We start from the raw sequence: 17,926 nt of genomic DNA, 5'->3' as shown, positions 1-17,926 counted from the left end.
CACACATGCAGACACAAATAAAACCCTTGCACCCCCCTTGCTTGTGACTTTCCATAATACTTGCCTATATATAAGGCAGGACAGCAGTCATGTTTGACAACACACTCGTGTGAGCTGATGATGGAAATTTACAAGTATCTTGCATGACATGAAACTGGAGAGTTTCATTCATGAATGACCCCTCCCAACATAAAACCAGTGGGATAATGGTCACAGCAAGGTCATTGCTCCACATATTTCTCATGAAACTTTGTAACAAAGCTATAACAGAAATCCAGTAAATAAGAGGGACAGAGTCAAGGTCAGGGCTAATGTCGGGGGTTCTTGTTAAGTGACACTTAAGATAATGTTTTGCAACAAAGAATATCATGAGGTAAAAGAGAGCAGTGAAGCTTCAAGGCTCCCCATGCGAAATACAAATAAATAATCAGTTTCAGATTGACATGTGCTTGTGCAAACAAGAAGAAATGACCTCTGGACAGATTTTGAAATTGGTCATTTTGTCCTCGACAGGTAAATAACAACCAGGACTGAACATTTCAACCAATGGCAGGCTATAGACCTCATACACAGACACAAAATCTAAAACCTATTTCTAAGATCATATCTTGAAGAAAATATAAACAAATCAACTTCAGAATGATTATTATTATTTTTGGAATAGTAACACATTACCATAATGTTTTGTTAAACATTATAATTCACATTCCTGACAATGAAAAATTATTCTAAAGCATTTATTAATCTTAGTTGATGTTAATTTCAACATTTAATCTTGATAGGGAAAGTTTGATCTGTTACAATTATTTAATAGAACCCGAGATAACATGAACCAACAATGAACAGCTGTATTTTCGATTAACTCTAACGTTAACAAAGATTGGTCCAATGAATTCAAATATTTTGCTTTTTAGTTTACAGTAATGTCAACCAATGAGACCTTATTGTATCAAACACTTTGCATCTGAACGAAATATTAACCCTATTTAACACAAAACACCTTCTGGTTTATCTATGATAATCTGAACATAATTGGAGAAATAAAGCACTGCTTCTGCTCACAAGAAAAAAATGTCTTTCCAAAGCTGTCTGTGACACTCAAATGACTCTTATCTAATCTTCTGTTGACACACATTGATGAGTGTGTGAACCTGAACTCGGCCTGTAGCCTATTTAGTGTATATATTTATGTATTTAAGTTATGTTGTTGGATGCCCCTTTATATGTAAACAGTAAAATTACATTCTCCACGTGGCATGTCATTGAGCCCGTTCTCATGGTCATATAGCTACAATTCTCCACACTAAAAAAAATCTATAATGGTTCTTCTATGGCATTGGTGCAAAAAAAAAAAAAAAAAAAAAAGATTCTGAAAACTTTATTTTTAGTGGCCCAATGACAAATGCCATTTATCTGAATGCAATGTTGAATGGAAACCAAGCTCAACCTTTGATGACTAAAGGTTTCCTTATGTCAAAAAGTGTACAAATACCACGTACCAAACTGTTGTCTCATACATGATGATGAAACAGTAGCCTACTCTGTCCCCCTATGCATGTTTTAAAAAACCTTTTCTTTACAATTTGACCGTGTGGTCATGCGTCAGCATGTTGACGTCACAGGTCCTACCCCTAATCAGCTATGCATGTGAAAAATCATCCGAGACGGAAGAAGGAGGAGTTTGTGGACCTAAATGAATGACTGTTTGAAGGGGAGGAGTATTGACTCAGTTACTACTACACCCGGCTGATACAACGATCGGTTGAAACAGGTTGATCCCAAAGAAAACGGTTTACGCGAACAGAATCAATGTTTTATCTCATCTTTTAAAGCCGCTATAGCTTCGATTTCTTCTTTTGTCAATATTATTCAGTAACCGGGTTCTCGTAGGAGATTTTAAACGTCAATCTTCAAGAACGAGATGGCAAGAGGAGAGGGGGCAGAGCAGTACTCCAATGCAAGTCTCCTGCAAAAACCCAGCCCAGATGAAATCAAATTGGCAGCAAAGGTATGAAACTGAAAATAAATCATGCCTTCATTCAGTTATAAGTGTATTTGCAGCCCACATATTTCCCAAGATTTCCCGGTTCAACAGCCACGTAGGAGCGGCGGCTCGTGCTAGATGTTACGTGTCATTTTGTCACGATAAATTGAGCGCGCACGCCCCAATCGCGAACATATTTGAAATGATAACGTTGCCACTTGCCAGTAATCAAAGATTTTAGAGTGATTCCACATAAATTATATTATATTCCATATAAATTATAAATTGTTTGTTGTTTTGTGATTTTATTACACTCCATTGCTCGTTTACATACTAGACCGGTGTCCGAGTTTAAATGGGAGTCGAGTCGACGATGTTTGAATATCTGCGCCTCGAACGGAACTATTTTTAATCATAGCCTGTTGGGTAACGCGCATTTTTATTTATTTATTTATTTTTTTTAAGAAAGAAAGTAGTTTGTGTGTTAATTTCCCCTAAATCCAATGTATCAGATAATTATGAAATATAGTGAAACTAATTAAGAGGGGGGGGGAAATATTACAATTGAATTATTTTAATTGGTTGATTCTGGTTGGCCTATTTTTGTGCACTACTATGCAGCTCTATACCACTTCACTAAAATATTTTAATGATTTTATTGCAAAAAACTCCCAATAATATTATAAATACAAATTTAAAAACTCAGTTTCCCGTCTAAAAAGTGCATAGTATCATCTCAAGCTTTCAATGCTTGAATCTACACTTCAACCTTGCTTCATGCAAACATTATTTTTTTTGGTTTGCATAGATTTTTAATAATTCAATTATTTGTCGTCAATTATTCCTTACTTAAATTCAAATAAAGCAATTGGTCTACCAATCAACAAAATGTAAACATTTGGGTGTGTCACATTATTTATCCCAAATGGATCAAAGTCTAGATCTCACATGCCACATCATCAGAATGAAAAATCATACTCGTATGATTTATTGGGTTGTTTGTATGTGATGACTTTATTGCTGTAAAATGTTGTTTGCTTTTATGGCTGAATGCTGATGTAGATTAACTAAATTAGTCATATAGTTGCTGCAGTCCAAAAGCAGCTGATCTCTCTCTGACCCATTTTGTGTCAAAACGTCATGTAAATTGAGAGTGGCTCTTGTCTTAATAGCTTATCCTGATTATTGCAAAGATGAAAGTGAACATGACATGAGAGGATGGCATCACAGTTTCTAATGATTGGTATCTTGAGAAAATTTCCTGTTCAAATGCATTTCTATGTTTAGTAGTGTCAATACAAGACCATTAAGTGTTTACCCCAAAACTGTCTAGGCATCACAAATGAAGCAACATGCAGTCCAGAATTAATGAAAGCCCCAGTCACATAACAAGCCAACAAATCCTCTATTAACAGCCCTTAGTGAAGTAACACAAACAATCATCCACTGTTTCTACTATGTCAGCTCTGTTGCACTGTCAGTCAGTTGGTTCTTTCGACCACAAGTCCGTAATACAGCGTCTTCATTTACACTGGAGTGTGAAGATTGTCCTAGTGTACTTTAACATGAGTTAAAGGCTTTATGGGAACACCTTCTGGCTTGTGCAATAAAGGCAAAGATGGTGACTTATCATCTGCACATTGAAACTTTAATGGTTTATTTTTGGAGGATACATGTGACAGACAGTCAGCTGTTAACTGACTTATGTATTTGAAGTCACCAAACTGAATGAAGACCACATCCTCATTTCTTGATAAATGGGCTCAAATTTGAAGTAAATGACTATCTCTGAGACTTTTGTAAATTGCTCATCTGCCGTGAGTTGATAGAACGCCTCCTATCTCATCTCATATCTTGACCCAAATATTAGAAGCTACGTGGCTGTATGGCGAATGAGGTTATGTTTGGATTAGGACCAAACAGCAAGTCAAGCAGAAATGCATAGTATTAGCATAATTGAATCCGGCGATTGTCTCAGAGTGGACACCCTAGCCATTCTACAACTTAAGCCAAATTACAAGCGTGTCTGGGCATAGTGAGCCTATTTACACCACAATTAGGTCAGTTTAAATCCCAATTGAGAGACGGTGAACTCTGTATGAACTTCATGAATTCATAATCCCTATATTTTGAATTATTTGGATGTTTTTCATTTTGTTGTTTCTTCTTTTTGACGATAGCATGAATCAAAGGGCCGGTTGTCGGTGTGCAACAAGTTGTGTTATGCCATTGGAGGAGCACCATATCAGATAACAGGATGTGCAATCGGCTTCTTCCTTCAGATCTACCTGCTGGACGTTGCTTTGGTGAGTACTGTAGCCAAATGCATTAAAGTAGCTGTTGCTTTCTTAAAACCATTATTTACATTGGACAAACTATTAATTAAAGGAGCTTTATGTAAGAAATTTATTTCAAATAATCATAAAATGGCCCTGATACGTCACTAGACATTAAGAAATCATGTTCATTTCAAATACTTATATCACTGACAACAGTAGTCTGGCCAGGATATTGTCATTTAAAAAGTGAAGTTGCAGCCCTCAACTGTCATGTTGTGTTTTGGTCTGATGTTCCAACCTCCACCGATCTACCAATCACGAAGTCAGTAGTGTTGCAGCATTCGGGTTGCCAGCTCTTCTCTAGTTACCACAGCTGCAGCTACAAATGTGTCGGATAAAAAAAATGTTGGATCCTACGGCCTATCTGTCAACCTCGAGTCAGGGGGGAGATACACTGCTCTACAGTAATTTGAATCTGATTGCAGTACCAGTTTTGGCCACAATCTTACATACAGCTCCTAAAATGAATCTAGCTTTGAATATAAGTTTTCATCACATCAAATGTTACTTCAAATGATTTACATCCCCACCTCAGAGGTCTTGATGATTCTCAAGTTTATACAACAATTAAAATCAATCAAAGTCATGATATAATTTTTCTGTTAATTTGTTTTAATATATATATAAAAATGTAAATGTACAGGTATATTTATGTATTCACTAGTTTTAAGCACAATATTTAGCTGGAAGTAAATATTTATCAAAAAAGCAACGAAACGAATAGAAAACAAAATGGCTAATATGATAATTAGTTAACCTCTTTAAACATGCTGATCAACATCTTCTGAAGATGAGCGTCACTTTTTTTTTTTAACAGCCAGATTGTATTTGAATTTGAAGAGTTCAGACGCAAAAGCCTCTAAGTGCCGTTTGAAATTTTCTTGATCATTTCTATCAAGCTTGTATATTTAAGTTCAGTTATTTCACTTAAATGGTAATGAAGATTACCTATTAATTGTCATTTAAGTGTCATTTAATAACTTAAATATACGAGCTTGATAAAAATGATCATTCTAGAAGAAAATTTCAAACGGCACTTAGAGGCTTTTGCATCTGAACTCTTCATTTGTAGAAAGGGCTTCATAACAAAAGAGCAGGTTGACTTGTAGAACGTATAGTCGGACTGCGATCCTCAGGGGGCAGTGGGTTTCATTACAACCCCTGCTCACATAGCCCGAGACAAGTACAGTCACAAAGGAGGAATTGTACTGGAAAATGAATGGTATTTCAAAGGTCTTTCTTGCCATTAACTTTTGGAGGCTACTGTAGTCTTGGCAAGCTGATTGGCCAGATTAAAGGGTCTGAATAGGATTGTTCTAATAGCCTTCAGTGTTTATCATGTAACTACGGACTACAGTAGACAGGTTCCCAGCATGAGTTCTCTTAATGTGTTTAATCCCATAATTAACAGTTATTTCTACAATGCACAATGTCAGCATGAAGCAGTTAGTCTCTGCAACATTTCAGAAGTTGCGGTGGTTCACATAGCCTCCTAAAGAGTATGTTGATCTATTGTGACAAGTCACATCTTCAACTGATAGTTGTGCAGATCTTTTCTTTATCGCCAAAACAGACTTTTCTAATAAACTGTTAATATATAACATCAGAGCTTTACATTTAAAAAGCTTTAACATAGCTTTTTAGTATGTAAAGGTTTTTCAATTGCTGTTCTTTTTCTTCTTATTTTATTTGTTTAATTTATATTAATCTTTCATGTTGATATTTCACCTGTTAGTCTGAGATATCATTTAGTCCTAAAGTTTGTGGAAAAATCTCAACCAGTTATGTGTTTTAGGTAAGGTGATGACATGTTGGTCTTTCTCTTTTTCTCAATAGTTGGACCCATTTTATGCCTCCATCATCTTGTTTGTGGGTCGAGCATGGGATGCTATCACAGACCCTACTGTGGGTTTTCTGGTCAGCAGGAGTCCCTGGACCAGATTTGGACGAATGATGCCTTGGTATGTCTTTTTTCACCTCAGTTTAATTGGATTTGTGGGATTTGTAGTCTGTGTGAATTCATATCTTGATGTGACGCATTGAAAAAGACTTGATTACGGAGCATGTTGCCTGTAGTAACTTTCTACCTTTCTTAGCAAAAAATTGTTTCTCAAGTCTACCCTCCACAAAATCGGTGGCCTCCTTTGTTGCGTATAAAATACATCCCAAGTGAATCTCTCGGCTCTGTCACTTGCTTTGTCTTCCAACCCATTTCTAAGTCATTGTGAAATATCAGGAGTTGTATTTTTTAACCGAAAGCGAGAGTGTCTGGTGATGTTTCTAAGTGAGAGGACATTTGTGTGCTAAGGAAAGCCCCCTGAGCTCTCATGGGGGGTTTAGGGGCGTGATGGGCTGAATACATCACAGTGGCTTTGCCTTTGGGACATTTAGCATTTGCAGCCAGCCAATCTGATTTGATTCTACATCACATGCATGACTAAACCACTTTATCAGTGCCCTGACTAGAAACACTTGCCATTCAACAACAAGAAATGGTGTAAATGCTTTTCTTTCTTAAGTGTTACAGCATGCTATTACAGTATATATGGAGGCAAAATGTTCTTAAGAAACCAACATTTGTTATCAAACTACTTAGTTTAAGTTTTTAAAGTTTAACTCAATCTGTTACCCATTTTAGTGTAGTTTTACATGTGTACATTTGTTAATGTTTTTGTATTTAGACATGACCTGAATATTGGTAAAACTAAAAATTTTTGTTGCGAATAGCAAGTTTTACATCCTGAGATCACTATCAACATTTTCTGAAGATTTAGGACATAGATTCTTGCTCTCTAGAAAATAAAAACCCAAAGGAAATGATGCTTAATCTTGCGCCCACATAAGCATGTCTGCTTTAGAGAAAGCTTGTGGTTCTCTACACATTGAAAGTCTTGTTGGGATTACACAAGAGGAAAATGGGTTTTTGCAACTAATAAAGCAAAATATCAATTTAAAGTCCTCAAACACCATTTTCCCTCTTCCCAACCTCGGACAAATGTAAATAAGTCTAACATTAAAAACACTCCTCAGGATTTCACTTTCTCACTCTTATTTTTTTTTCATACGATGGTCAGTTTGAAGTGTTGCGGTTGCCATGTTCTCGGAAGTAGGAGGTCACTCGCTAAATGAATAATTGGAAAACCACTTGAAGGAAGTGCTGGGGGTTGGGCTGAGGAATGTGCGTTTGCATTTGAAGGAATCTGGTAGGAACTAGGAAGCTGGTGAAAAAGTTGTCAGAAAGTTCAGTGACATTGAAACTGAGCCAGATGGTTGCATCCTCTTAGGATGGTATCAATAGGAGATCCCTAGTGGCGCACAGATCTGTGCTGTGATGTCACTTGGGGGTGAATGAAACATGTTTGTTTGGGATAGTTATCAGTACATAGGGGAGAAAAAGTCCCCTCTCTCTCATGGAAAATGATGCCTCAAGCCTGTATAATTGAATTTCCTCAATGCTTCATCACATGCATTAATATTAGTAGTCACAAACATGTGAGTTAAGCCATCATAATCCCGAAAGGGAATTAATTACAAGGGTTAGTCACGATTTCAATGGTAAATGAAATGACATGAGCTGAAATCCTGAGTAACTGTGAAGAAAATGTAAATATTTCACAAGTCTCTGATAAATTGCAAATGATTATCAGAGGACAGGAACCTAAAAACATCTCTTATCTACTCATGTCTTAGGGATTGAATTATCAAGTGATTTAGCAGATGGCATGATCTAATAATAATAAAGAGACATTTGTTTTGTGTTGCGGGCGAAGACATTCTCTTTTTGTGCCGCATGCCTTGGGGGCTGGGAGGTACATTCAGACTCGTGAGTGGTCCAACCCACAACACACCACCTCTGTCGTCCAATCAGAATGAAGGAAGGCAGACCAGCGCTGCATCAAAGTCTAAGGGCGGGATATTGAGCACTGTGGGGTTATTTTAGTTCAAATGCCAGCCTTACTGGTTGAGTGTGATTTGTTGTTACTATTTTGAACTTTTAACTAGCTGCACCTTTTTGCTACACGTTTGCACTTGAACATTTGGTCTTTGTCTTGCTTTCTGATTTAATATTTTAATGAAAAATACAGATTTATACAAGAAACTCTTAAAAAAAAAATGTATATGCAGTATATTTTCATAACAATTGAAGGCATGAGACGAAGAACCATACAAGTCCATTTTTTCAAATTTTGAATAATAACGTTTTTTTAATTTGGACTCTGAATATTATATTATTTTTTTAAAAAAACTTGAAAATAGAGAACAAAAGCTTCACAATTCTAAAGAGATACGATTTTTTAGGATCATCATAAAAATAAAAAGTTAGAGTAATTTATGTTTCTGGAATGTGGAAGAACAGTATAAGTCCAATTCACCACTATGATTCCTTTATCTTTATTAATTATTGTTTAAATAGATTGAATAATATTATTGTACTTTAGTATTATAGTAGGATAAAATATAGTACTCTTGGTTTGGGCCAATATTCCGGGCTTGGACAGCACACTTAAGTCCGTCTAATCTAAGTATTGGCAGGGCGAACTTTTTATAATGTTCACGGTTTATTATAATTAGTTTATTATTAATATCATTTAAGAATATTTTGGTTTTAAGTGAGGCTAAAACTCGATGACAATCGTATCATTGGAAACATTTGAGGTACTAAACATATTTGTGGTACTAAAACTTATTTGTGCATTAAATCACAATCGGGGGTGTGACTCAAGTATCAAAGAAACGTAACCCAAACAGGTTTGTGGTGCTGAACATGGGGTAAAAATCTGCAGAATGTGCTTGTACTGCTGTCTATTAGTTACTGATAGCATTATGGAATTAGCATGAATATTTAATAAACCAATAAACGTATTAACTGAAAACAAACATACATTCTGTGTAATTCTGTGGGCTCTGATTCTGTGAAGGTCTACTCGATAAAACTGCAAAGTGAGGTTGGCTTTTTCCATAAACAATTTTTTTGGGGAGGTGGGAAATAATGTCGTTTTTCTTCTCGGCATGTTGAATCACTCTACCAGGAAAGCAAAGTTCCATGATGCTTAAAGCCATTTCCTTGCACAGAAATTACTTAAGAACCAACACTATATTTCCACCAAAGTATCCTGTTCGATGAACAAAGACCGGACATTATGCAATCAATTGTTTCATCGCTCAAGGTGTTCGGCAGTTGGTGACAACATCATGGTTTTTAGAGCGAAAAGAGAGAACTGTAATAACATGTTTGGTGACAAGTGACGGAAAGCCTCACTTTGTGTACCTCAGCTTTGTTTGTCTCGTAGAACCAGAACCTTGTAGTTTTATTTATAAATTATTTTATTTTATATATCTTTTCCATACAGGATCATTCTGTCTACCCCATTTGCTGTGCTGTGCTATTTCCTCATCTGGTACGTGCCGCCTGTTGACCAAGGCAAGATTGCCTGGTACCTGGTCTTCTACTGCCTCTTCCAAACATTACAGACAGTGAGTAACCATTTTTATACCGACCATAAGTTGTAGCCAGTATGGTTTTACCTAAATGACCCTTTGGCATCTTCTGTTTCCCCCAAAAACAGTGCTTCCATGTACCATACTCTGCTCTCACTATGTTTATCAGCACTGAACAGAAAGAGAGGGATTCGGCCACAGCCTACCGTGAGTTTGAAAGCATCCACAGCGAGCTAGCTATATCATCTGGTTCCCTTTTTTCACGACTAACCGCTTACCCGTTATCTCAGGAATGACTGTTGAGGTTTTGGGCACGCTCATTGGCACTGCTGTTCAAGGTCAGATTGTGGGAATGGCTAACGCTCCCTGTATCAGCTCTGGAGAGGTCCTGAACTCCACAGATGGACAGGTGTCTCCCGATGTCAACATCACTGAGCCTCATGTTTCACTAGAGAGCTTGGTAAGGATTTTTTTTTTTTTTTTTGAGGTTGACTTAATTTCTTGTTACATTGGTATTACATACCTGGTCTCTTATGGTTCCCACAGAGAAATGCTTACATGATCGCATCTGGTGTCATCTGCATCATTTATGTTGTCTGTGCCGTGGTCTTGTTCCTTGGTGTGAAAGAACAAAAAGGTAAGTGCTGGTACTATTGCAAATATGCCACGGTTTTACTTTTTTTTCTACTTTTGATGTAATTAAACTTACACAGTCAGTAAGATTTTTAAAAATGTTTTTGAAAGAAGTCTCTTATTACATGGCTGCATTTATTTGCAAAAATACATTGTAATAAGACAATATTACTGTTTTAATTTAAAAGAATGTTTTTTTTATTGAATACATTTTAAAATGAATTTATTCCTGTGATGACAAAGCTGAATTTTCAGCATCATTCGGTGTCACATGATCCTTCAGAAATCCTTCTATGCTGATTTGCTGCTAGATAAAGATAAACATTTCAAATTATCAATGTTGAAAACCAGTTGAACTGCTCAATATGTTTGTGGAAACCATGATACATGACCCTTTTCAGAATTATTTATGAATAGAAAGTTCAAAAGAAAACCTGTAACAGTTTAAAAATCTTTACTTTTTATCAATTCAATCCTTGCTGAATAAAAAAAAAAGTTTAATCATGCTGACCCCAAACTTTTGAATGAGAGTGTAAATTCATCTTTAAAGACCTCTTGAAATCAAAATGTTTAAGGCTTACTTTTCAGCCTTTTAGCTATGAGGTGTTTTAATACAGGGTTGCCACGGATCCTTAAAAAGTCTTAAATTTTTAAAAAATAAGACCATAAAAAGTCTTATTTTTACTTCTGAAATGTCTTCATTTTAGATGACACTTCGACTTAGACATAACTAAATGTTTTCCGACTAATTTGCGTACGTATAATCTTTTTATTATTCTATCTTTGTGAATTTGCTTGTTCATGTGACAATTCGCTTCACATTCACAGCAGAATAATGTCTCTGTCCTGCACGCGAGAGAACAAGAAAGTTGGCAAATGTCAGTTCAGTCATAAGTTAATTATTTATGTGCGAAGGGGTGTGCGATGTATTATGATATTCTAATAATTGTTTTAATGATGTACGAGGCATTTATCTCGTGTTTTCACTGCGTGATGTGTGCAGTTTTAGGCATAGACATGCATTTATTATGTCCGTGGTTATAGGTCTGTCCAGAAATTAGTTGTTGTCTTACATTTATATCCTATTATGTTCTTATATTAGAATATCACATCAGCAAGAGTGCCATTTTCCCGTGCACAAGTGTGATATTTATGTTATACAATCGATTTTGTCAATATTGTATGGTATTAATTTTGATTTCTTTAGCCTTAAATTTGACTTTAAAAAGTGTGCAGGAACCCTGTAATATGCTTGCAAAAAAGTTGACTACCATATTTAAAATTTATGCAAAGTTTAAATGCAGGATATCGACCAAACATAATGGCTTTGATGTAAGCTAATTTTTTATTAAGGGAAACTATCACTTCACTTCCTCATCTCTGACCCATACTGAACCAACAAGTTTGTAAACTGTGCTCATCAAGCACTCCCATGCAGTTGATAGCAGCTGTTCTTTTCTACACTGATCGGGTTACTTTGAGTCAGTAGCTGTCCCACAAGCAGAGCTCAGCATGGTCCCAGGGAAATGCCAGTGAATAAGCTTAGCAGGGTTATTAGCTTTCACAGCACAGAGAAACGTCTAAATGTGGCGCATGTTAAAAGAAGGTCATATTGGTGATCTCCAGAGTAGTTTATTTTGAACCAAAATACTGAGCAGGCCTATGTGAAATGTTGTGGGGAAAGACAAGCACAGTCCTGACTTATCATGCGTCATGCTCCTGGAACATGGATCAAAAACGACTAAACAACATTCTTTTCCTGGGCGGCTTATTTTGGCGGCTAACCGACATGTACACATTGTGCGCACCAATAATCTTTGTTTTTACTCTTTAATAGGCTGCTAAAACCTGAAAATTGTTTGGGGGAACGCATTTGTTGTAGCACCATTAATTGCCATTTGTTTGATTTGGTGCCTCTCTCTTCTTTTTAACAGAGACCTGCAGGGTTAGAACTGAGCCCATGTCATTTTTCCAGGGCATTCGTATGGTTATGGGCCACGGTCCATATGCAAAGCTAGTCATGGGCTTCCTCTTCACCTCTCTGGCCTTTATGGTGAGTCTTTGCGCAAATGATTGAGCCGTGCAGCCATTTTGGTCGTTTAAACGGTGACCGCCTTAGATGAGCACTGTTAGCTTTGGCAAAACTTAACAAATAAAGAGTTTGCCAATGTGTCTTACAATGCAGCTTATTGTGTCTATAAATATTTCTTGCAGTTTTTAGAGGGAAACTTTGCACTATTCTGTAGCTACACCCTGGGCTTCAGGAACGACTTTCAAAACATCCTGCTCGTCATTATGGTAAGCATTATAAAAGGCTCAGTCTTTTAAAATGTGTTTTGAATGTGCTTTTTGACTGACAAGAGTTCAAAAGGAAATATCTTAAAATGGGTCCATTATGTGATGCAGTTTGCGGTATACAAAACCTATTTACGCTGTTTATTGGAATAGAGTAGTATTTCCAGATCTACCCCTTAACCAACTTACAGCTTGCTGTTTTACCCATGAAATTACTCTATCGCAGAAAAGTTTTCAGTTTGAGGAATAAAAAAAGTGTTTATCTAGTAATGGAGAACAAGAATATCTTTTGTTCATACACTTTTGTCCTTGAGTGTTTAAAACCCAGATTCATGTTCAATAAGAGAGAATTATGGTAGTCATGTCAAACCCAGTCTTCTGACTTTTTATGTTCCCCCTGACTGCAATAATCCTCTTTCAGAGGCTCTGAACTGAACTATGACTGAGAATGCATGAATAGTATGTTTTCAGGCATTGTCCTTCACCCAACACTTTAAAAACAGAGTTGTAATGTTGTGTTGTGTTTCATGAGGAAGCATTCTTGTTGATGGGAACCTGTATGAACAAAAGATATGTACTTTTTCCAGAGATAAAATTTTAGCTAAAGCTGTGTTTATGCGCATTATCCATCTTGCAGTGCAGTGTGTTTACTGTACTTGTAAATAAATAAACATATGTAAGATTAACATACATTTTTTATTACATAGTTCGATTGCCTTCCTGTAGCTCAAACAGTAGGGGATGGCAAGATCATGGGTTCGATTCCCAGGGAATTCATTCATTTTTAATAGTTTTATTAACCATTTTTTAAATTTAAATTTATGAATGTAAATGTGAATCGGGAAGATTGGAATTCTGTTAAACTGTTTGAAATTATTATTATTATTACTTAGAAACAAAACTGAAGCAGATTTGTAAAAAAATATTAAAATTAGTGGTTGAGCATAAGACCGATGGTCTAATATTTAGGGCTAAATTATTATTTTTTTATTAGGCATCGTTTGATCTAAATCCTTTTTTTAAATCTTTATTCATATTTTTTATTTAAATTTTTATTCTAATTTAGTAAATACATAAGATGACAAACATTTGTCCACCAAATCAACATGTGGTTTGACCAACATATAAAAAAACAAAAAAACAAACATAAAACTGGAAGCGATATCGTAGATCGGGATTCGGACCCCTGCAGAATCAGATTATTTTTTTCAGTCAACCAGTCTCTTAAAATATCACATAATTTGAACTTTTATAACAAAATAGTTCAAGCTGTAAAGTGTTATCTTTAATGCATTCATGATTTTTTATGCTTATTTCATGGTTTTGTCATATCCTTAATTTATTAAGTATAACTATAATAAAGATTAATTATGTCACTTAGTGGGAGGGAAGGGTTATGAAAAAAAAAGAAATTATGAGGGTGTGTACAATTGCATGTATTGCTGTATTAAAAGTCTGTTGGAAATGCTATAAATCAAAACCAAAGGAACTTAAATAGAATGTTTTAAACAAAATGTTCAAAAGATTGTCCCTTCTTTTTTTATCCAGCACACTCGTTGAGACAATTCTATTTCAATTTCCTCTATTTTAGCTCTCCGCCACACTTGCCATCCCATTTTGGCAATGGTTCCTCACGAAATTTGGCAAGAAGACTGCTGTGTATATTGGGACTACAGTAAGTACACAAACCTTAACTTGACTCATCGTCTTGACATCTAACCGAAAACTTTTTTTGATTCCCGTTACTGACTGTTAAAATTTCTCTTTACAGTCAGTGGTGCCTTTCCTGGTCTCTGTAGTCTTGGTGCCAAGCAGTCTTTATGTGACATACATAGTGTCTTTTGCGGCTGGAGTCAGTGTAGCAGCGGCTTTCCTTCTGCCCTGGTGAGTACCCGATGATTATAAAATGCTCAAAAAATAGACGCGTACGCTTCCAAATTTGATGCACAGTATTCATGCATGTTTTCTATGTGCTCAGGTCAATGCTTCCCGACGTCGTGGATGATTTTAAAGTCCAAAATCCGGATTCTCAAGGCCATGAAGCCATCTTTTACTCCTTCTATGTATTCTTTACCAAGTTTGCATCTGGAGTCTCATTGGGGGTCTCAACTCTTAGTCTTGAGTAAGTATTCACACATGCTGTTAAAGTTGGATTAGAATCTGCATGATCGAATAAGCCTGTTTTTTTTTTTTTTTTTTTACTTTTTTACTCTATGAGAATAAGTCTATTCTCCTGACCTTCAGATATAATGTGATTAGTGCCTCTCTCTTATGGGTCTTTTGACACTGGAGGCCGTGACCACGTAGGACAGTGTTTCATGTGAGATTCAGTGCTCAGTCATGAGGTTGGATTTATCTGAACGAACATTAATAGCTTGCTAATCTCTCGTTTCTCTTTGAAACAGTTTTGCCGGCTATGTGACGAGAGGTTGCACGCAACCCGCCGAGGTCGATTTAACCTTAAAGATCCTGGTGTCTGCCGCTCCTATAGTCTTTATCGTTATCGGGCTGCTAATATTCATCTCCTATCCCATCACTGAGGAAAAGAGACAAGGCAATCGGAAACTTCTTAATGAACAAAGGTAAAACCATCTATTGAATCTATCACATGTCTTGCTTACAAGCTAAGCCAGCTCAACATTCTTGAAATATTTATTTTTACATGGTACTTTTAAAACTCTAAAGCTGATTAAATGGTATTCTTGTGCTTATTTTTTACAATATTTTTGGCTGTGACCCATTGATTTTGCCTAACTTTGTCCTCTGACTTTTTTTTCTTTTTTTTTCAGAGAAAATGAGATTGACTCAGAAGCAGACTCCACTGAGCTCAATGTAGTTTAATAGCAACAGAGTCCTTGACGGGACATTGTGCCATTTGTGTCGGACATACAGAGCCAAAACGAACCGAGCGGATGCTTTGAACCAACCAGGCTGCCTTATGGCTGAGAACTTCCACCAATATCACCCCTACAAAACAGCGGATCAACTTGAAACGTAGCCTTTGCCAGCTCAAGTTCGAAGTGCCTTGGCATTTCCAGTCGCAAGTGCTAATGGACGCTAGTAACGTTGCATAAATCCGAAGGGTTGGCTTCTGTGTATTTGTGCTGCTCTCTGGTATAGTATCTCAAAGCAAACTGCCAGCTTTTTGAAAAGCACACATATATACTGCACTAACAAAACAAAAAAAAAAAGATCTGAGGTGGGACACGTCTACCGTGAGAAGAAACTTGAAACATTTAGAAAGGTTTTTAAGGTGCTAAAACCAAAAATGCATTTCAGACATAATTGAAAGGTACTTTTTGGAAGGAATTTACGATGTAAGTAATATTTGTATGTAATTTAATATTTATAAATACTTTTGTGCATCTAACTGAATATACAAACTTGAAACCATGAGACCTAAATGGGTTTGATTACATCAAACTTTAGAGGTGTGCACAAAGGGTTATTGTTTATTTCTTGTATTACTTTCCTTTGCGTACACCTTCAATTATGTTCCTTTTTATGTGTTTCTGCTCTTGTGGGGCATACAGAGCTCTTTTAGTGGGATGTGCTGAGGGATAAACTTACAAATTTGGTCCCTCAACGCTTCAGATCAGAAGATCTGATTCGATTAATTTCTGGATGGATCAGCTAAAGTGTGAATGAATGGTACAGCTGACAACTGAGGCAGTTAACCAGCTGGAGAGTGGGGTTAAAATGTGTGAGGTGAACAAGATTATTTAAGTATTTATTACTTTTGTTTTAAATCATATGTTGGTTTGGTCACGTATGTTTCTCCCCTCTTCCTTAATTTATCTTGTTTAAGGGTCTCAGTCAGTAAAATAAGGGCAATTAGAATTGTTGTCACTGCTGAATTATGTCTAATATGCCATTAATTCCTATGGAAAAGCCAATCAGTGTATTTATAGGGGACACTGCTGTTTGTTTAGTTGTTAAATTAAGATGATTTCTGCCTGCTCTGTTCGTTTAGTCGGTGTCCTTTTGATTTTCTGTTTAGTAGTTATCAAAATTGCTTTAATTATTGTATAGTTATAATAAATGTCAGTTCACTGCCTGTAAATTTGGTGTCAAAGGTTTGAATGCCAAGTGTTTCTCTACCATGTGATGTGATATATGTACATAGACCAGCTGAAAATATGCATTTCTAACTGGGGAAAATGGAATTACTTGTAAATAACATTTGTCAAGTGCCGTATGTTATACATATGTACATATGATGATGCACTTTGAAATATCATCAGTGCATTTTTTTTGGATGTTAATACCATTGTCTTACACCTGTCAATAATGTATTGATGCATCTGTGACATTTCTTTATGGTATTAATTAACACCAGTTTGTGGTGATATTTAGATTTTTTCATATTCTGGTATCAAAAATGACAGTTATTGTATATAATAAATGTGCTGATGTTTGTACATAGATTTCTTATTTCTTTTTGTTAGATGGAATTGTTATAAATGTACATGTGTGTAGTTCTTTAAAGGAAATGTTACAAAAAATGTCTGTGAATAAATACTACCACAATTAATATTCAATGATCATTTCCTTTTTTCTTTAGGGTTACTCTTACTAAAATTAACCTTGCTTTTTACAACAAATAAGACGTAAAAACCATGGTTATTGTAGTTTAACTACGGTAACCACAAATTTGTTTGATGGCGCCACACTAACCATGATTTAACTCATATTTGCAGTCAAAATGCTTCTACAAATATTAATCAATCCGCCCAAAACACGTTTCTACACATTTATAACACCACGGTTACACTTAATTTCTTCATAATAACATATAAAACATAAAAACATATAAAGAGAAAGAGGTTGCACATTGTGTGTCTCGTTTCTATAATTTTATCTGTGTGACTAACAATTTTATTTATTTATTTATTTTACAAATCGTAGGAAACCTCTAAATCGCAAAATTAAAAAAAATGTAAATTAGATTTGTAAGCTCTAATACAGATACACAGTCTCATTATTCCGTCATAAAATTGTCAATTTTGTATCTGAAAGAGATCATTGACAGCGGTATCTGATACTTTGTAAAGTAAAGGTCAGTAGCCTAAATCATAAAATTATTTTAATTAAAAAAATTAAAAGCACGAAACGAAAAAAAAAAGTCGGAGCGCCCCCTGATGGAGACAGACAGCTAATTGCAATGGATCGCTGCTCGTTGTTCTTCAGTCGATTACTCTTCCTGTTGATGAATAGCTGGGTAATTGATTGTTCA

General features: G+C 35.9%; 1 protein-coding gene across 1 annotated transcript; it reads left to right on the top strand.

The window, feature by feature from the left end:
* The first annotated feature begins 1,718 nt into the window (after positions 1-1,718).
* mfsd2ab (MFSD2 lysolipid transporter A, lysophospholipid b) lies at positions 1,719-17,226 on the top strand. The gene is made up of 14 exons (XM_039680865.2): positions 1,719-2,008; positions 4,165-4,290; positions 6,160-6,284; positions 9,675-9,798; positions 9,891-9,969; positions 10,053-10,222; positions 10,309-10,399; positions 12,330-12,448; positions 12,610-12,693; positions 14,282-14,365; positions 14,462-14,574; positions 14,669-14,812; positions 15,096-15,272; positions 15,480-17,226. The coding sequence occupies exons 1-14, from the start codon at positions 1,922-1,924 to the stop codon at positions 15,529-15,531; spliced, it is 1,575 nt and encodes a 524-aa protein (XP_039536799.2). The 5' UTR covers positions 1,719-1,921; the 3' UTR covers positions 15,532-17,226.
* Positions 17,227-17,926: the final 700 nt, after the last annotated feature.

This window comes from Pimephales promelas, chromosome 18, assembly GCF_988280905.1.
Source record: "Pimephales promelas chromosome 18, fPimPro1.hap1.1, whole genome shotgun sequence".
NCBI lineage: Eukaryota > Metazoa > Chordata > Actinopteri > Cypriniformes > Leuciscidae > Pimephales > Pimephales promelas.
This window is presented reverse-complemented; position numbering and strand designations above follow the sequence as displayed.

Coding starts and splice junctions, on each gene's coding strand:
- mfsd2ab (XM_039680865.2), top strand. CDS start 1,922: ATGGCAAGAGGAGAGGGGGCAGAGCAGTACTCCAATGCAAGTCTCCTG. Junction 14,813..15,095: donor GTCTCAACTCTTAGTCTTGA/GTAAGTATTCAC, acceptor TCTTTGAAACAG/TTTTGCCGGCTATGTGACGA. Junction 15,273..15,479: donor AAACTTCTTAATGAACAAAG/GTAAAACCATCT, acceptor TTTTTTTTTCAG/AGAAAATGAGATTGACTCAG.